The sequence below is a fragment of the Bactrocera tryoni genome, chromosome 4, assembly GCF_016617805.1.
Source record: "Bactrocera tryoni isolate S06 chromosome 4, CSIRO_BtryS06_freeze2, whole genome shotgun sequence".
Classification (NCBI taxonomy): domain Eukaryota; kingdom Metazoa; phylum Arthropoda; class Insecta; order Diptera; family Tephritidae; genus Bactrocera; species Bactrocera tryoni.
This window is the reverse complement of record NC_052502.1, coordinates 61,110,525-61,130,976: the sequence shown is the minus strand read 5'-3', so window position 1 is coordinate 61,130,976 and position 20,452 is coordinate 61,110,525. Positions and strand designations below refer to the sequence as shown.

The 20,452-nt window shown below is 34.3% G+C and overlaps 1 protein-coding gene across 1 annotated transcript; it reads right to left on the bottom strand.

Moving 5' to 3' along the window:
- Window positions 1–2,639: 2,639 nt before the first annotated feature.
- Window positions 2,640–14,737, bottom strand: LOC120774639 (G-box-binding factor-like). The gene is made up of 2 exons (XM_040104363.1): window positions 14,349–14,737; window positions 2,640–2,835 (listed from the first exon to the last, which is right to left on the bottom strand). The coding sequence occupies exons 1-2, from the start codon at window positions 14,735–14,737 to the stop codon at window positions 2,640–2,642; spliced, it is 585 nt and encodes a 194-aa protein (XP_039960297.1).
- Window positions 14,738–20,452: the final 5,715 nt, after the last annotated feature.

Sequence of the window (20,452 nt, the reverse complement as noted above, 5' to 3'; positions counted from 1 at the left end):
GAATTAATGTAGAAACCAGCTTTACCATAGGAAGGTTTCGAAAAAGGCCCAAAAATAATAATACCGCTCGACGTTCGGAGCGCTCGGAGTGCACTCCTCAAACTTTAAACGCGTTTTTCTCAAAACACACTTTTTTAAACTGGCGGACATGATTCCGGTGGAACTACTCAACCGCTTTGCTTAAATTTTTTTTTTTTTGTTAATGTTCACAAAACGCCTAGCTATCGTCCCTACTAGATTCATAATTTTTTATAATTTATTGACAGTGTTATGACAAAATTTATATAAAAAAAACATGGAAAGAAATAAAAAAAAAAACGTTAATTACTTTTTTATTTATCAACATTTTTTCATGAGTATATTTTAAGCATAAATTGGGTTTTTGTGTTTCAGATGATCCAAACATGAGAAATCGTGTCCGCCCGTGAAAAAATGCGTCTCATTCATCCAGCCATTTCTCCGATAGATGTCATCAAGAAATTCCGAAAAAATTTGTTTATACGCTCATATTTATAAGTACATACTTTTGTACACATTTTACTTCGCCATTTATCACTCCCCATAATTTGGGTGCAGCGTATGAAACCTAAACTATTAGTATTGCGGCCAAAAATTACTGCCAAACAGAGAGCGCCACATCACGACCAACGGTGAGGTGAGGCGCTGTTTTTAATTGTTTTTGTATTTATTAATAGCTTCGTTACTTCATGATACACACAAGCTGACCAAATAAGTGTGTGTGCGCATTATTTTTTTCCTGTTAAAGAGACCACCACAATCTGCACCGATATACTACGCTTTCCATTCCAATTAGTATTCGTCGTACATTCGCTTATGAGCATACTATAGTATAGTCTTGTATACATATACGCAGGAATTTAAATGTGGCTCTGGCTAACCAGCCTGACGTGGACGTAAAATAAATTTTTGTGAAATTTTAATAGTTGTCTAACGGTAGCAATTTTTGCATATAAATAAGTGATGAGTAAACTTCACCGAGGATATTATCGCATTTAATTTATTATTCAACAATAAATGGCACATTTTCATTTAATATGCGTGTGCACCACCATACCGTCACTATACACACGTATAATTTCGATTAATTGTACGTATGTTTGTTCTGTTTAGTACATACAAACATAACTATAGGTAGTTTGGACACACAAATCATGGGCACAGCGAACTCGGCAAAAACAAAATGAACAATAATTGTTGTTTTATGTCATTTAAAGACAAGCAGCTTGTGTGTTTTTTGTTATTTGTATACAAAGCGACCAAAAGGCAATGAACCATTTTTCACATTGAGCATTTAAAATTATTATGAATATTTGAAATAAGACACGCACAAACAAAAAATATTGTGTCAAAAGCTTCGGAAACTATAAAAGTTAAAATATTTGGCCATGACAACTATTCGAGCTAATTTAAAAATTTAGAGGTCAAAAAATAATACGTCCAACAAAATAATTTAATTTTTGACTTTTTTTTGAATAAAATACAAACAAGACTTTGATGATGAGCGAAAGAAAAAATGAGCTTAAGACGTTCTTTAGCTCTCCTCGAACGGGAGAATTTCCTAGCCAATTTTCTTGATTAAAAGCGGTTTAGCTCCTGGTTTAGGCGCATTCTCCTCTAAGTGCCGTCTTACCGCTATAGAGTTTTTAAAGCGATCATTTAAAGATGGTCTATGGATAACACCATCTGTTCGAAGAGATGTCTTCCTCCTAGTCCCAACTCTACTGTAACACTCCAAACCATGGTCCTGGTTCATTTTTTAATAAATTGATTGTTGTTGAATGGCTACATCCTTTTTTCTCATTTCTTTTCTTTAACGTAAAAGTAATCAATTTTTTATCACGCGTTAATTGCTTATATTTAGCGCACATTTTGAAAAACGTTCTATTTACTGTAATATTTTCCACAAACTATTCAAATATATTTGTCAACATTTTACTATCAAATAACGGTTCTTGCCCAGATAACAACAAAATTTATTCAATTTTCAACATAACATACAATATACACTTTTCATATACCATATATGAACAGGATATACAGTCGAACTTCCATAACTCGAATCACTATTATCCCAAAAAAAACTTCGACTTAGGGAGACTTCGAGTTATAGAAAAAATTTTTTTTTTAAAGAAACTCAATTGCTACTTTAGAGTATATTAAATGATGAATATGTATTTGTTGTTTAAAACACACATTACAGAAAACTGTAATAAGTTACAGTGAAGTAAAGTATTCAGAAATTAGTGACTGAAAATTTTCTTTTTTTTTTGTATTTTCAGTAAAAAATGACTCTAATTTGTTTAAAGCCGTATAGTGCTCATCAGTTGTAGTGTCATTTGTTTGCAAATATAAACTCAATGTTCGGAAAGCATTTGGAGGCTGGTGAATAGTTTCTTCTACCGATCCCTCGCCGTCACTCTCCGTTCCGCTTAATATTGGATCATCTAATTCAGGGCAGTAATTCTCAACAATATCAGCATCTGTAGGAAAGCCAGTTGTGCAAAGGTCATTATCTACTGCAATATAATCCTGAAGAGTAGCACTGCAAGTTATTTTGTTTGCTTTTAACCATGCTTCGTAATCAGCTTCAATTACATTTCGATATTCATCAGTAGTACTTAAAAACTCAGAGGTATGTCATCTTCCTCTTCCCATTCAGAGTATTGACCAAATCCAGCTTTTTTGAAGCAATTCGCTATGGTTTGATTTTTGACGTCAATATCCCAAGCTTTTGTTACATGATTGATGCAATCCGTAAGTGTAATATCTTGTTTTTCGTTTGCCTCTATACGCTTTAGTGCTTCTTTTACTATTCTGGTACGATAAAAAACTTTCAAGTTTTGAATTACTCCCTGATCCAACGGTTGTAATTTAGAGGTCATATTCGGTGGAAAAAATGCCAGTTCAATGGCTTTCAGTTTAGAATGTGCTGGGCAATTTTCAATAAACAATAAAATTTTTCGGCCAGTACTTTGAAAGCGCTTATCCAAATTTAGAACCCATTCTTCAAAAATTTGGCCAGTCATCCAGGCCTTGGAGTTATAGGCCAGGATACTGCGAGTTGTAGAATAAGAGAAAAGCACATTACTTCGAGTTATAGAAGTCATAATTATGTATTTTCGTTCGAGTTATGGAGAACTTCGAGTTATGGAAGGAAATTTATATGTTAATTACTCTCTTAATGCTACTGCCAACCCATTTAGTTCGAGTTAGAGAAAATTCGAGTTAAAGAAGTTCGAGTTATGGAAGTTCGACTGTATTTGCTAGTTTATAAGATAGTACATACTAAGTGTTCAAACCTACATTTACCAAATAAGGAAGCGTTAATTTCAGGTGCAACCGAACGTTTTATACTCTTGCAATCAAAGCCAGGTAAATACCTTAACAGGTTGTACCAGTGTGACACTTTCAAAACATTTTTTTTACTTCTTCAATAGCTTATATATCCAAAAATATCCTGTGAAATCGGCAAGATCGTATCTTGGAAAGGTTTTTTAATGGCAGCGTATATAAACATATAAGTGAAAAATTAAACGCGTTTTTCTCGAAACGACATTTTTCAAAATTGCTCACATCACAAAAAATTTAGCGATCAAATTAAAACTGCGTAATGTAGAATAAATTTACTATAAAATGACCTACGATCTTTTTAATTGGTTGAAATTTGTCAATTTGGCATTAAAAAAACGAAAAATGTTCACATAAATATCTATAAAATATACCTTATTATGTCCCCAAAGAACTTCGAAATAATCGATCGGGTACCATCTTTGCGCATATCTTGCGCATGTTCAAGTGCTCCGTCGCAATAGCATGAACCAGAGATTTTATAAATTTATTATCTGGGCAATTAAACGAATACTTAGTCGACGGTTTAAGTTCAAAACTTTGCGCACACGAGTCACATTGTCGGTGTTTGTCAAAGTCCCAGGTCGTTATATGTATGAGGGCTGGATCAAGTTTTCGCCCAATTTTCGCAATTGACCGATATACATATGCGGTATAAAGTCACCTGGAAGTTTTTCTTGCAAAGTTTTATACTGTTATAATAAGTGCTTCTTGATTTGTGAACGAATATAGTGGTATTAGTCGGAATCGGGTCCCGAGATATGGAATTTCTAACTCATACCATCTCGGTGCTAAAATTTAATGTCTCTGGCGTATTTAGGAGGGGGGTAGGGTTTTCACTTTCGAAAAATCGATATTTTTTTGTCTTATCTTATTTTTTAACATTTCAAGAATATGTCCTTAAAATTTTAAGTCGATAGAAGTAATATTCTTTGAGTTATCGTCTTATTAGTCTCCTGGCATTTAACGCTCAAACTCTAACAGCTGAGGGCGGTCGGGATAGAAGTGCATAAACTTTAGACGCGTTTTTCTCAAAACTACTTTTTCAAAGTCTGTGTTCACTGTCATTTCAAAACTACTTGATCGATTCATTTCAAACTTTGAACACATTTTTAACATATAAAATACCGCCCCCAACGTATATTAAATAATGTTTTTTTTCATTAAGGGTGTTTTCCACCCACAAAATGGCGGAATTTTTAGTGGAAAATAACAGTTTACACTTTAGATGGCCGCCAAAAATGTTTGAATGCAAAAAAAATTATCAGAGAACGTTGTGGGGAAGATTTGATTATAGTTTAACTAATTTTTCTTTATTTTTTTATTTTCAGATAATTTCCGGCCGAGTTATAGTGAACACCGCAAATTCTTTTTTTCTCAAGACGTTCTGCGGAAAGCACTGTTACCAGCTTATGCCTCAATATTTCTGCATGAAAAAATTACCTTACATTGTCAAAAGTGTGCTCCTAATGTACAAAAGGTCCGAATAAAATCACTCAATTCAGATTTGAGGAATAAATTCACAAACAAAGTATTTTTTTACCTTGAAGCAAAAAGGTACCTCCTATTCAAGCATGTAACTTCCTATTTTTGGGCAACGTTTAAGAAAGGCATATAATAATTAATTGAATCGCAACTAGCCATAATAATTAGAAAATAAATAAACACATTCGCTCAAAAATATAAATTCGCTCGCAATCAAATTGGGTCATCGAAACATACGTCGACATATTTGAACATTCCACAAATTTGAAAATTTGTAAAAGTTTTCGAACATTCCTGCTTATTTCGAACAGCAAATAAATGAAAATGTTTTAAACAGAATACCGAAATTTAATATATAAAAATAAATTTAACGAGTGCCAAGAAATCGCGTCATTAAGTTTTCTTTAATACGAAATTCTAAGAGCAACAAAAGAAAAAGTTACGAGATTTCAGTGTGATTATTTTTAGAAGACAGAAACGCAATTCTACGAAATACATAAAGGTGCAGGCAAACAAAAAGAAACACAGAGAAAAGAAAGAAAACGTTTAATTTGCATCTTGTTTTTACTGCATTAAAGAGGAAGAAACCCCAAAACAAAGCAGGTGCCCGGCCACATATTTTTGGAAATAAAAAGTAAATCCGACGTTGAAATAAGATAAGCAACACAGACACAGGAAGGTTCAGGTAGGAGCAAAGGCTTTTAACGAAACGTCATATGAAATATTGCCAAAACAAAGGCGAAAGCGATGTATTCTCCGATTTACTCAATTTTCACACTGCTAGTAGAATTTATAATATTCGAGCATAACAAATTTGGTTGTTGGAGCTTTAGTTTTTTAGAAGATGTGCACATTAATTATATTAGAAGGCGGGCCACGCCCACTATTTTTTAATTTTATTCGAAGGTGAAACGTACAACCGTTAGGTGAACAAAACTATAATACTCTGTAGCAACAGTTTGCAAGAGTATAAAAAAAAACTAAAAAAGGAAGAACGAATGCGTGTGTTATGTTTAAAAATTAATATAACAGTAGGTCCGTAAATGTATGCGCAAGAGTCGTGCAAAGGTGACACGAAACGGCGAAGAGTGCAGTAACAATATGTTAAATGCATTTCTAGCCACTGCGCAAAACTACAACCGCTGCCAGCTCATAAAAATATTACATGAATGAGGATAAAAAAACCTTTCATATTTAACCTCACGTTGCTGAACCTGAAAATTTTGTTTGAATGACCTTATTTTGTATTGTTTCACCAGATGTGTCTTAGCTTCGCAAGTTTGCAATTTGAAACATTAAGGGGGTGTTCTGGTTTAGAAGCCCGAATTTTAGGTATTTTTTTGACGTGATAAAAAAAATCAAAAATTATTTTGACTATCCATTTTTTTACATGCTTTTTATTGATATTCTAAGAATACAAAACATAAATAATATAAGAAAAAAAATTAAATTTAAAAAAACTGCAGGTCGGCGAAGTAGAGACTAATTAAACAATGGCTTGTCCTGGTGTGCAGGATATAAATCCTTTCCGTGACCTAAAATGAAAATTTATGCGAAATCCGTGAAGAGTAAAAGTATAGTTATCGCACTACGAAACGTTTTTGGCAAAAAAAAATTTTACAAAATGGTGGAGATTTGAAAAAAAAGTTTCGTCTTTTCCCTGTTTTTTTGTGGTTCGGAATTTTTTAAAAATAAAAAAAATCTTTCGAAAACTCTTCGTAGTGTGATACTATAATGTATAAGAAAGCTTTGTGTAAAATTTCATGTGAATCGGTTGAGTAGAACTTATGATATGATGCACACCGTTTCTAGAAAAGTAGTTATGAGAAAAACGAGTTTAAAGCTCCGAGCCGGCTGCGAAACGGTTTTGTCGGCGCGTCACAAAATGAGCTGTAACTCGGAAAATAATTTGAATTTCGAAAAATCCTCTTACGGACAATTTCTTGAAGGGTTATACTATAAAAATATGCAAAAAAATCGATTTTTTCGAATTTCTAAACCAGAATTCCCCCTTAAGTATACCCTATTTCTTTTACTTTTAGCTATTCTTCTAACTGGTAGCTGAATAAATACATTCATAATTCAATAAATCTTCCGCACATCCCAACTTTAAAGATTAGTTTAAATTTAAGGCTTAGGTGTTATAAAGAAACACATACAAAAAAAAAAAACAAATAAAAAAGGAAGTTGGCGCTCTCAAGAATTTTGTTTCCAGATTTGCGGGGAACGCAACAATTGTTTATTAAAACTCTAAATTAAAAACAGCCTTGGATCATGTTTTCAAAGGCTGTATATGTTTATTCCATTACAATCTTCTGAGCTCATTTCAAGCTGCAGTGGTCACCAGTTCAGAAAACATAGATTTGGAAAACGAATTTGTAGTTTTCCAGAACGAACGAGAATAAATAACCCCACTTCTGGTTAATTCCCTTCTTGGAAAGTAAGTAATAGAACATGATAATAAACAGCAGAAGCTCCGGCAGCTGAAGGAAAAGATTAAATATTGTGTCCGTTCCTACGACTAACCGGGACGGACCCGGATTTGTATACTGTGGTAGTTTTCACACAATCGGCTTCGCTCGGAAGTAGAAGGATGACAGATCTCAGATATTTCAAAAGTCACAAGGTCTACACATATGTAAATACAAACGGTGGAAGAAATTGCTGCTACGTCTCTTGGAAATGGAGAAAATGTGGCATACCGAAATTAGGCAAAAATCTGAAAAAGAATAGTATGGAAGAAGTAATTTGGCAAGAATGCAAAATAAAGAAAGTATACAAAAAAAACTAAATCTGAGGAAATACAAGCGCGCGGAGAGCGGATATGCAATAGCACCACAAACAAACAGCGCAGGTAGGATTTCAGCCATAAAGCTATAGATTATTTTATTACACTGGTAAACAAAAGTCCGCTTGTTTTTTGTGACATGAACAGAACAAAGTGTTTATTATGTAAAAATTGCCACAAAATGTAGGAAATAACTACAGATTTCTTCTATCACCTATAGTTTTTTTGCTATGAGGATTTTTGATAGATATATTAATGTTATATTATTTTATTAACCAAAGAGTTCCTTAAAATGTTACTGTCGAAGCTTTTCGGCGATATTTTGTTTTTGGACTATCCCTTAACATTGTCCAGCAGTAATCGGCAAGCAAACTGACACTCCACTTCCCTTGATACCGTTTCTCCACAGCAGAAAAGTCTTTTTGAAACCGTTCCTTATGTTCGTCACTTACGGTCCCTAAATTTTCGGCGAAAAAATCCAAATGGGAGTCCAGAAAGTAAAATTTAAGGAACATGTTGCAACCCATTTTTTTATAGGCAGTAAGTAGTTCAGTCACAAGATCTTTGTAATCTTGTCAGCTTTCACATTTGTAAGAAATTTTTAACAACGCTTTTAAAGGCACACCAGGCTCTTATTTCAGTTTCATTTAGCATTTCCTCAAATGTTTCTCTTTCATTAGTTCTCTTATTTGCGAACCCACAAATATGCCCTCTTTAATTTTTGCTTAACTGACTCTTGGATATTTTTGTTTCAGATACAAGAGCCCTCTTCGATTTCTGTCCATTGCCTTAACAAAATTTTTCATTAAACCCAATTTATAATACCTTTTTGGGATCAACTAGAGCCTGTCGTACTGGCCACTGCTTCTGTACATAATGAGAGTCTCTATCAATAGTCTATATTTTGTATATCCTATTTGCATCCCAAAAAGAAGGGCTAGTACTTTTAGGTCTCCACATATTGCCCAACCATACTCATGATAACGGATGTGCTCTAAAGGAACTCTCATATTCTCATATGATTCCCTCATATGAACCGCATGAGTTAAGGGCACAGATGGATATTTGTTACCGTCATGAACCAATACCGCCTTTAAACCAAGTTTAGAGGAATCAAGGAATAAACGCCAAAAAAAACGTGGATCATGTTTCTGTCCTAGTGCGTTATACAAAAGGTTAACTTCTGAACAGTATTCTAGATCCCCTTCTTGAAGAAAGAAATTTGTGAGGTCTTTCTGCCTTTTTCTATAAAAAGTAATATTTACATCACTTTGGAGAAGGTTTCAACCTTTTAGTCTGACTGCGATTTTGAAAGGCTTAGATCTCGAACTAAGTCATTAAGTTCACCCTGTGAAATTAGATGCGGCACTGTTGAACATTCTGGTAAATCAAATAAAGGATCGGTTGTCATTTCCTTTGCGGTTTCTGTAACATCATTTGAAGAGCTAGTCGATTCTAGTTCTTCATCGAGACTCCAAGATTCTGGTGCTTTTGAAATAGAAAGTTTAGTGAACAACTTGTTTGATAGGTCTTAAAGCTTATGGTAAATTACAGTACTTAACCGTATGTTTAGACATCGGTGCAATACCATTAATATTCGTGAGGCAAAAAAGCAGTCTGTAACATGGTCTTTAGGTTCTCTCCAAACCATTGGCACTGCAAAGGGCATTTTACGATATAAACCTTTTAACCAAGCTGTTAACATTGTTACACAAGTTTTCGAACAGATGTGAGAAAGCCATGCTTTGTCTTGGTCTCCAACTTTAACAGCAAAACTTTTAGCACGAGCGGAGTAAAATTACGTAGTTCTCCGCACACATAACAAAAATTGTTGGCACTATTTACGCATTGCCTAGGCATTGTACCTAAAAATCTCAAACACAGTAATTTTAAAAACGTAAAAGAATGTGAACTCAAAAACGTTTTGCTATCCAAAGCTAGAACACATAACCGATTCGGACACTGTTGTTCTACTGATAAATTTTGTAAAACAAAATGATCGTAAAATACGCTATTTACTTCAATCAAGCCGGCAGAACCGGTCTAACCGGATCGTATGAAAATATGAGATGATGCAATATAATTAGAGGTTTCGCATACTCTCATAAAGTTATAAGTTATAACGATCAGATTTGTATTTGCGTAAACTTATTTTAGTTTTTTTTTTTTAAAAACACCATTCTGAGAAAAACGCGCTTAACGATTGGAGTCACCATGTTCCCCACACTGTTCCCATTCTACAAGAAACGCTGTAGCGATCTTAATAATTTGAATTTCGATTTCAAAATTTGATAGAATGTTTTTTACAGTGTATACTACCCGATAATGCAACAAAAGATATAGATTTTTCGAAAATTTCACACTGCGACGATCCCTTAAAACTGATTGATCAAAATCAGAATAAAGCTCTTATTATACCCTTTTATACTATAAAAAACAACTTAAGTACAGCCAAGTTAAAGTTTTTTCTTGTTGTTTATTAAAAAAAAAAGATAAACAACCTTATCATTTTTACATGATATGTACTATGCGTCAAATCTTTACGATATTGTCCTAATTTTTAGTTAAAAATTCGAAAACGATTTTCAGAGGCTTTCCTTTTCAAAAATATATTATTTAACAACATGCTTAATTCTATCACACAGTAACCTTCTCGATGACTTTTTATTTCTCTGTTATCCATATGCACAGTACGTTTGTATAAGTTGGTGCTTTGACGCTTTAAATTTTCCACTTACAATTATTAACTACAGCCTGAGCATGTGTTTTGGGTCGACTATCTTGGCATCCATTTCAATCTACAGTTTCTTCAGAGTAAACGCTTTTTCTGCGCTCTCTTTTCACTTATCAAAATTTTAGTATTTCGATATTTTGCTGTCGTCTGTCCTGCTCGCTTTGCTTTGATACTTCTCGAATTCACTGCCGTTATGTCAGCAAAATTATGTCGTTACTGAGTTTCAGTTTTGTATAAAAAATTTGAGAAATTACCATAAGCTCCAGTCAGCGGTTAGTAACATACAACCAAAGCTCCAACAACGTCGACCGCCTAACCACAATCAAATTTAACACCCAACAAAGAACGCAACCAAAGTTCCGTGCGCCCGCCTCCATCACATTGTGAGTTAAATTGCTGGTACGTCATGGCAAGCAATTTTCAACTTTGCCATCATCCATTTACATAATTTCTCGGGATTCATAGTGAGCTTATCTTCTTCGTTTACTTTTCACCAGCTGCCTGGCTTGTCGCCGTTGGATATTAAATGGATGTGGAAAAAATCGTATGTGAGTATAAATTTATATATGTACACACACATATGTACATATATTAAATTTTATATAATATTTTATAAAACACGCACAGTCACATTTAGTTATTGCTTGAGGAGCGAGGTACTAGCAGCATCGCGGATTAGCTTAGACATTGTATTAAATGGTCTGAAGTAAGAAAGCAGAAGAAGCGGAAAAGTTGTACTAGAATTGAAATTCTTGAAATCTCTGTGATTTTATCACGATTTCGTAAATTGTTACGATTCTGAGTTGTTTTGCTTATTCTTTGACTTTAATGGCGGATGAAGCAATAAAAGCTCAAGCTATTGTAATAAGCCGGTTTTCATTTCTTTTTTTTACACCACACTTTTGTTATAACGTATGATTTTATTTTCGATGTCCATGTCAAATGATTTTTTACGCTTGCACAGATGTAGATAAGTAGGTACAACGAACAAATATCGACAATAAAAAGACGTCGTCAACTCTAATTTTGACTTCAGCTCTACTTTTTTGATTTGGATTTTCGCCTTATTCATTTAAGGGGGTATTCTGGTTTAGAAGCCCGAATTTTAGGTATTTTTTTGACGTGATAAAAAAAATTAAAAATTATTTTACTATCCATTTTTTACATGCTTTTTATTGATATTCTAAGGATACAAAACATAAATAATATAAGAAAAAAATTAAATTTAAAAAAACTGCAGGTCGGCGAAGTAGAGACTGATTAAACAATGGGTTGTACTGGTGTGCAGGATATAAATCCTTTCCGTAACCTGAAATGAAAATTTATGCGAAATTCGTGAAGAGTAAAAGTGTAGTTATCGCACTACGAAACGTTTTTGAAAAAAAAAATTTTTACAAAATGGTGGAGGTTTGAAAAAAAAAGTTTCGTATTTTCCCTGTTTTTGCGTGGTTCGGAATTTTTTAAAAATAAAAAAAAATCTTTCGAAAGCTCTTCGTAGTGCGATACTATAATGTATAAGAAAGCTCTGTGTAAAATTTCATGTGAATCGGTTGAGTAGAACTTGTGATATGATGCACACCGTTTCTAGAAAAGTAGTTATGAGAAAAACGAGTTTAAAGTTTGAGAACTAGTCGCGCGCAGTTGGAGTCGGAGTCACAAAGTGAGCTGTAACTCGGAAAATAATTTGAATTTCGAAAAATTCTCTTAGGGACATTTTCTTGAAGGGTTATACTATAAAAATATGCAAAAAAAATTGATTTTTTTTCGAATTTCTAAACCAGAATACACCCTTAATTAAATGAAAGACTCGATATGTCAGTATCTCCCTATATATAGTAAGATGTTAAGATGCTTACCTTAAAATTTAACACAAGGAGGAACGTTAGAATAACCTTCTCAAATGAAAAGTTTCCACCAAGAACTTGATATTATCGTTCATTTTGTAGGCTATAGCAGCTATATAGTACGATACAGCGGTCCGATATTGGTAGTTCCGACGTTCAGCTTCTTGGAGAAAAGAACATATCGATATCTCAAAAACTAAGGAACGAATACGAACTAGTATACATATAGACAGACGGACATAGCTAAATATACTCCGCTAGTCACGATGATCATTTATATATACATTTAATAAGGTCTCTGACGTTGCCTTCTGCATGTTACAAACTACGTAGGAAACTTAAAATACCGTGTTAAAGGTATAAACTCTACAACTTGGGCCATTTTGAATCCAATTGTTTATTTTTAACTATGATTTTACTCATAAGTATGTAAATGTAGTTATATTTTTTTTTTGTTTCTTTGACTTGATTTTGTAATGATAAAATATGCAAAGTAAGATTGAATTAAATTTCCAAAATTGGTTTCATTGTCTCTCAAGAAAATATTTCTCATTTACTTGAGGCTATGGGCTGCTAAATCACAATCTCGCAAATAGAGGATGGTGAGGTGAGGATGGGATCATGTGTAGAAGTTCACGCAAGTGAGGAAAGTTCTCTGATTACCATTCACTTGGGAGTGGCCAGAAACGATTCTTTTACATATAGCTCAAGCAGCTCACGTCTTCCGGTTTTTGACCAAGTATCCTCTGGGTAGACTATGAACATCCGTTTGAAGGCGAGCTAAAGTGAGAAGGCGAAACATCCCCTACATAGGGTTGTGCGCTGGGTTTGAGACCCGCCACGTAAAAAAAAACACCCCAATGAAAAGACGCAATAAGCCTCGGATGATGACCCCCCTTTTGATGACGTCTATGGAAAACGAAATAAGGACTACGGTAACTCTTGCCAACAGTAGCGCCTGAACTCAGTAGGCAATTGAGAAGCAAAGTCCTCTCTCGACGAACAAAAACCAAACTCTATAAGTCACTCATAATTCCCGTCCTGCTATATGGTGCAGAGGCCTGGACGATGATGAGTCGACGTTGCGAGTTTTCGAGAGAAAAGTTCTGCGAAAGATTTATGGTCCTTTGCGCATTGGCCACGGCGAATATCGCATTCGATTTAACGATTAGCTGTACGAGATATACGATTTGCACTGGCCAGCAAGACCGCCTGATTTGACCGCTCCAGACTTCTTTTTGTGCGGCTTTTTGAAATCGCGCGTTTATGTCAACAAGCCTCAGACTCTTGCAGCTCTTAAAGACAATATCCGTTAAGAATGTGAGGACCTATCGCCGGAAGTTCTGCCCAAAGTGATGGAAAATGCCATAAAAAGGGCTCAAATGACAATCAACTGTGGCGGCGGCCATTTACATCATATCATATTCTCGACTTGATGTAAAGCAAATTTAAAAGTTCAAATAAAAATAATCCAAAAGCAGAATCAAAGTTTTTCATTTTTTAAAAAAGTTTTTAATTTTCCCAAAAACATCGGAAGGTAATTTTTGCGCCACCTGTTACAAGAGATACAGATCCTCTTATTATTTGGAAAGTAAGTATATTTCATGTTTTACAGAAACTAAGATTGAGATTAATGAATATACCCTCTTTCTTTTACAGATTTCAGCAGACGACTTAAAAACCACTACGGAAGATGATGACAAGGTATTTCTGCACGCCATCGACGTCAGTATATTCCGAGAGGATGTTCAGCAATATTGGACCGCAGGTCAAGATTAAAACCTAAGTATGTGGATATGATGCTATTTTTAAATAAAAAGTGATTTTTATTATAAATATGTTTGTGTTTGCATTATCGAAAACTATCGATAGTCAATCGATGTTTGCCAAATACTATCGCACACTATTGATAGTTTCAGACCTCTAGGTCTATTCATACATATACAGTTTATAAAGGAGGTAATTTTTGCACAATGTTACCAGTACAATTTTTTGCGTTTTCGTATTAGAAAAAAATGTTTTTACTGAGGGAAGGAGTCGTGGTTAAATTAACCAGAACTTAACTAACAGATGGCTGCTAATCAGACATTGAGAAAACGGCCTTAACATATATTAAACGTTCACTAACCTGTGAATCTGCGACGGACCAGACGCCATGCGCTGTTGATAAGCTGACATATTAGCCTGTTGTTGATGCTGCTGTTGTGTACTGTTACTACCGTTATTGCTATTTTGTTGTTGTTGCTGTGCAGCTGATTGCTGCGCTTGCGGTAGTTGGTGATGTTGATGATGGTGTGTGGGTAGATTGCTAAGTTGTTGATGATACTGCTGCTGCTGCTGATGCTGTTGTTGTTGTGGCGATGGTCCATTATCATGCAAGTGCAATTGTTGCTGGGGATTACCGCCACGTTGCTGCGGCTGCTGCTGCTGTTGTTGGTGGTGGTGCTGTTGCTGTTGACCACCTGATGTGGGTGGTGGACCACCAACCTGCACTGATGAGCGTATGGCCGCTTCCATTTCATGCCGAACTTCTGCTCCCGCTACTTCTGCTGCTGCCGGTTTCGGTGCTGCTGCTGCTTGTGCTGCCGCAAACAAAGGCACACCTCATTACGGCGATAGCGGGAAATGTATGAATTCGATGGCACTCACTAAAATAGCTCGTTATGGATTTCAAAATCAACAATCACACACAAACACAAACGATTTTTTTATGGGGACCAAAGGCAATTCCACGGCGCTTATTAAAGGACTCAAACGTCGTAACAACCTGAATAAACTATATCAAGTTGATTCGAACGGAAACGACGCGATTAAACTATATCGGAGCGACGGAACACTCTTCTACCTGCGCAGTACAGACCGCTGTATACACTCACGAATATCGGACACGCATGCGCCAAAGCCTCTGCCCCGAAGCCCCCAATTGCTGGTAACTTGCACAATTCTAAAATTAATTTTTGTACAACATCATTGCCATATTATAAGACATTTTGTATTTTTAACACTTATAATTTGTTTACTCAAACGCAAACTTTTAACCACACCTTATAAGAAGCTATGCACTTTTTCAAACTGACCAGATCTTGATGCTTGCTGTGGCTGCTAAAGACAATTATTTATAATTATGTATTTCTCAAAATTTTATTTTATTACTAAAGCTTTGAGCTTAGCCACTATATTATAATTTTCGTATGATATTTGAAATTCACTTTAACTTTTCCATAAAAACACTTGCGATTAAAATTGATATTATTAAATTTTATTTTTTATAAATAATATAATAGAATAATTTACTCTTTATAGCTTATTTATTTTTATATTATCGGAATATTTTTTATGGATTTTGAATTAAGTTTTATTTTTAGATTTTATTATGAATTATTTTTGCAAGAACACAAGTTTTCTCCAAAAATATGTATGATATTTTTTAAATATATATTTAAGCGGAGAAAAACATTTTATTTTATTTCCTCACATCCTGTAGAAAAAAAGAAAAAATATAAATTAAAATTTGGTTTATTAATATTAAAATAATACGTGATGGGATTTTAATAATAACGATTTTTAATTTTTCATTTAATTCTACGCAAACGGAAATCGCCTGGTGAAAAGGCGGATACGAGGCCAAGTGCGTAAATTAGGCCCATTGTCTTTAGCTGATTGCGTTTGTTGGTACACCGGCGACACGTTAAAGGGTAGGATGTCTATGACAGTTACACATAACGAAGTTTAAATATTAAATCGTTGAACAAACTTTCAAACACACACAAGCCATAACTTATATAAATTTTATCATTCGCATTTAATTCGTATCCTTATTTTATTCGTATGTACTTTGTGATTTCACATTATATTATATTTCACATTTTACTGGTTATTGGACACCCAAAGTCTAAATTGCTACAGCGCTGAAAAAGAAGAAATAAGACATAATTAGTAAGTAATATATTATATTGTTAACAAAATCATTATTTATTTAATATAAATAGTAATTACTGGTAAGAATATCATAATGTTAACAATTATTAATATTTATTTTTATACCTACATACGTATAAGAAAAAATTCATATTAAAAATCATACTCTCGAATTTATAACGAGCCTTTCACAAGCGATTGACAGTATTTTAATATTTTACCATAGAAAGTTATGTTTTAGAAATTATATGTTAATTTTAGTGAGAAGTGACAATTTTTTAAGAAAATAATTCTAATAAAAAAAATCATAAAAACAAACACTAAATAAATTTAAATAAGCACTTTAGATATTTGTAGATTATAGAACTAACGCAAAAGCAATGGTGTTCACAATGCAGGGAAAGTTGTTTTATTATATATAATATATTATCAATAAACAGCTAAGAACTTCAGTCGCACGCTAGTATTTCGAAGAAACGCTCGCTTAAATTAAGTGTTTCTACAAAATGTATAGTGAATGAACATATAACTCGTGTTGAGAAATATAAAATGAAGTTTGGCTATTAAAAAGTTCAGATACAAACCATGGTAAGCTAAATATGTGCACGAAAAAAACTGGTCACATAGAAATCCGCACAACTTAGAAATTTCTAACGTCAAAAACAAAATTCAAATTTACACGCAAAGTTTACTATATTATTTACATAATTGCATTATATTTTTTACAAAAATATGGTTAGTGTAAAATTTGTCAGCAATGTATATACACGTTCGGGAATCGCTTTTGCGCAAGAAGCTGGAAAATCCAGGCATGTCTCACAGCGACATCGCCAAAAAATTAAAAATTGCAAAATCTTCGGTATCTTTCGTACTTAAGAGATACAGTAACTCCTGATCATTGAATAGAAAGGCCGTAGTGGCAAAAAACAAGGATTTGAATCTCCACTTATAGCAAAAAAAGTGTTGACCTATTTGATCTTGGACTTTCAGTACAAGATGTCGCCAAAAAAATGCAAGTGTCAGCTTCATACTTATGTACAGAAAGTACGCAAACGAATTGGATGACGTTCGTTCAAAGTGAATGCAGCACGAAACCGCAATGACAACCAACATGTTTTGGCAAAACGACGTGCTCGACAATTATTGAAAAGTTAATGCCTAATTTTAGCTGCGTTGTAATAGACGATGAATCCTGTGTAAAAGCGGACTTTAAGCCAATTCGAAGGCGACAATTTTACACAGCAAACAAAAGGGGAAATGTGTCTGATAAATCTAAAAATAAAAAGCTTGACAAATTCCCAAAAAAATGTCTAGTATGGCAGGCCATTTGCCAGTGTGGCTTTAAAAGTGAACCTTTTAGAGGTTATGAAACAATAAATCAAGAAATTTATGTTAATGAGTGCTTACAGAAACGTTTTTTGCCTTTAATTAAGCTTCATAAGGATGCAGTACTCTTTTGGCCAGATCTTGCGACATGTCATTACGGAAAAACCGCTTTAAACCAATAGAGTGGTTGGTGTTCCCAAAGAGGTGAACCCTCCGAATTGCCCAGAGCTCAGGCCGATTGAGACTTATTGGGCCATTATTAAAGCGAAACTGCTAAAGACGCAATATACAGTGAAAAATGAGAGGGAATTTAGGAATAAGTGGCGAAACGTCACTAAAGACTTCAATAAGGATTCTGTGCAAGCGCTTATGAAGGATGTTAAGTCTAAATTACGTTTATTCGCTTATAAAAAAATATCCTGAACATTAAACATTGAATTCATATAAATCTATATATAAACTATAAATTGTATAAATATTTCTGAAATTGAATAATAAACATAAGTTTTATAACGTTATATGTTCGACCAATTTTTTTCGTGCACATACTTTAGATAAATTGAAATTCACTTATTTAGTATAAATAAGTATGTAAATACATTCACTTAGTTTTTAATTCAAATAGTTTATTAATACACAACAATATTACTTAAGTTGTGAAAGCAATATTTCGTTAAATTCAGAAATACAGGGTGGCGCACGAATCGTGCTACAAAAACAAACCGTAATAACTTTTTTACTGTGTTAGTAATCGACTAACTTTTTTATTTGACAGATTATTATTTAAATTTTTAAAAAGTATCGCAGACCGTACCATAGAGATCCGTATGTTGGTATTCAAGAAAATAACGTGGCCGTTGCATCGTCAATTCAGGCAATTACAAGAGTTTTGCTTACAACTTGGCATTTAGCAGACGGTCATTACAACAGATGGCCGGCCAGTTAAACCTTCTAGAATTGCCTATTCGTCTGGGATTTGCCAAAATTATTGAAATAGCCGAAGAAGACAATAATTGTAAATTGCTTGTTTATGTTTGATTTTGGTTAAACGGAAATGTAAACAAGCAAAATTGCCATATATGGAGTAAATCAAATCCGGGAATAATCCAGGAGACGGAACTTTACCACTGCGTGGTGCGTAATTTCATCAAGGTTTATTGTCGGGTCATACTTCTAATGCCAAAAAAGCTTTTCGAATTTTAAATTTTGTATTTTTTTTAACTTTTTGAACGAAAAAATCGGCTATTTTGTTAAGTTATGTAAAACACTCATAAGTGAACCAAATTTACGATTCGACGTACTCAATACACTTTCATAAGTTTACTGGCAGCGACGATATTATATGAATATGTACATAATATTATGTACAATAACGAAATAATTCTGAAAGTATGGAAATGACATGAAGCGGGAAGCTTTCACAACATTTGTCGACAATGTACATACCTAAATATTTATGTTTAAACGTCCATATTATATACATACATATATGTATACATATCAATGTGCTTACTTGTCAACGAGTGTTGAATTATATTTCACTCCAGTCAACTGATCTCAATGCATTGAATTGAATGTGAAAATTAAATTGGTTTGAATTGAAGCGAAACTGAAACTGTAATTGTAGACGAAATATATGAGTGTAGCACAAAGATGACAGCGAAACGAAAAATGAAAATAACACTGAGAAATACTGAAGCAAATTAATTTAATTGGCAACTGTAGGTTTTTTTCATTTTCTTTAATATTTTCCCTTTTTGATTCTTATGGCCTAAACTTCTATTTTTTTCTTACTTCTGTTTTTATGGCGTCTCTAATTAGACAACGCCGAGTGCCAGTTAAGCTTTTGAAATTAAATTGAACTTGTGAACTTTTGGCAAAAAAAATATGTTTACCTAAGTATATTAAACCAAATAAGAAAACCCGTTAACTTCGGTTGCATATCTTCTTTACAGACGTAGAAACCGCTTACGCGGTTATAGTTAACAACAGCGCGCCAGTCCTTCCTTCTTTTTGCAATGTGGCGCCAATGGGAGATTCCAAGCGAAGCCAGGTCCTTCTCCACCAGGTCTTTCCAATGGAGTGGAGGTCTTCCTCTTCCTCTGCTTCCCCCGGCGGGTACTGCGTCGAATACATGACCTAGCCCGGGTAGCCGCTTTCTTTAAATTCGCTGAACTATGTCAATGTCGTCGTATATCTCATCGTTCCATCGAATGCAATATTCGCCGTGGCCAACGCGCAAGGGACCATACATCGTTCGCAGAACCTTTCTTTCGTCAGTTGTTGATTTTCTAGGTCTAATGCCATAATCTTTCACACAGTGCGCTCGATAGACCCTTATATGCGATATTGAAGAGGCTTATCCCACGGTAGATGGCGCAGATTGTGGCATTTCCCTTTTTGTGGATTGGGCAAAGCACACTTAAATTCCAATCGTGGGAAATGCTTTCGTCCGAACATAATCTACAAAGAAGCTGATGCATGCTCCTTGTCAGTTCTCCGCCGCCGTGATTGCCGTATTTCGGTTACAACAACCCTTCACAAAAACAAAAAGTTCCCTACCAAAACCTTATTTTTATCGGTCAGTTTGCACGTTGTTTGTACAAAATGTGTTGAGAATTTTTAAATAACACGATGTTCGACTTTTGAATGTCATATCCTTTACTTACGCTGACAAGGTCCGTAGGTCTGTTAAGGTTCGTCTTCGATTTTTGCTTATTCCAAAAATTAATCAAATAATCTGTGTAAAACTTTGTGTGAAAAATAAAACTAAGTGCACGGACGCAATACGAATTTTGAGTGTGACATATGTGAACGACGAAGAGCGTGCCGGACACCCGCACACGTCAAAAAAAGGCAAAAGCATTCATGAAGTGAATCAAATTTGCCCGCAGTTCGATTTTAACCAATGATTTGGGAATGAGCTAGAAGCAATCCGTCAGAAATACTGGGATTTGTGGGGAAAAAAATTACTTTTGAATATTTGAA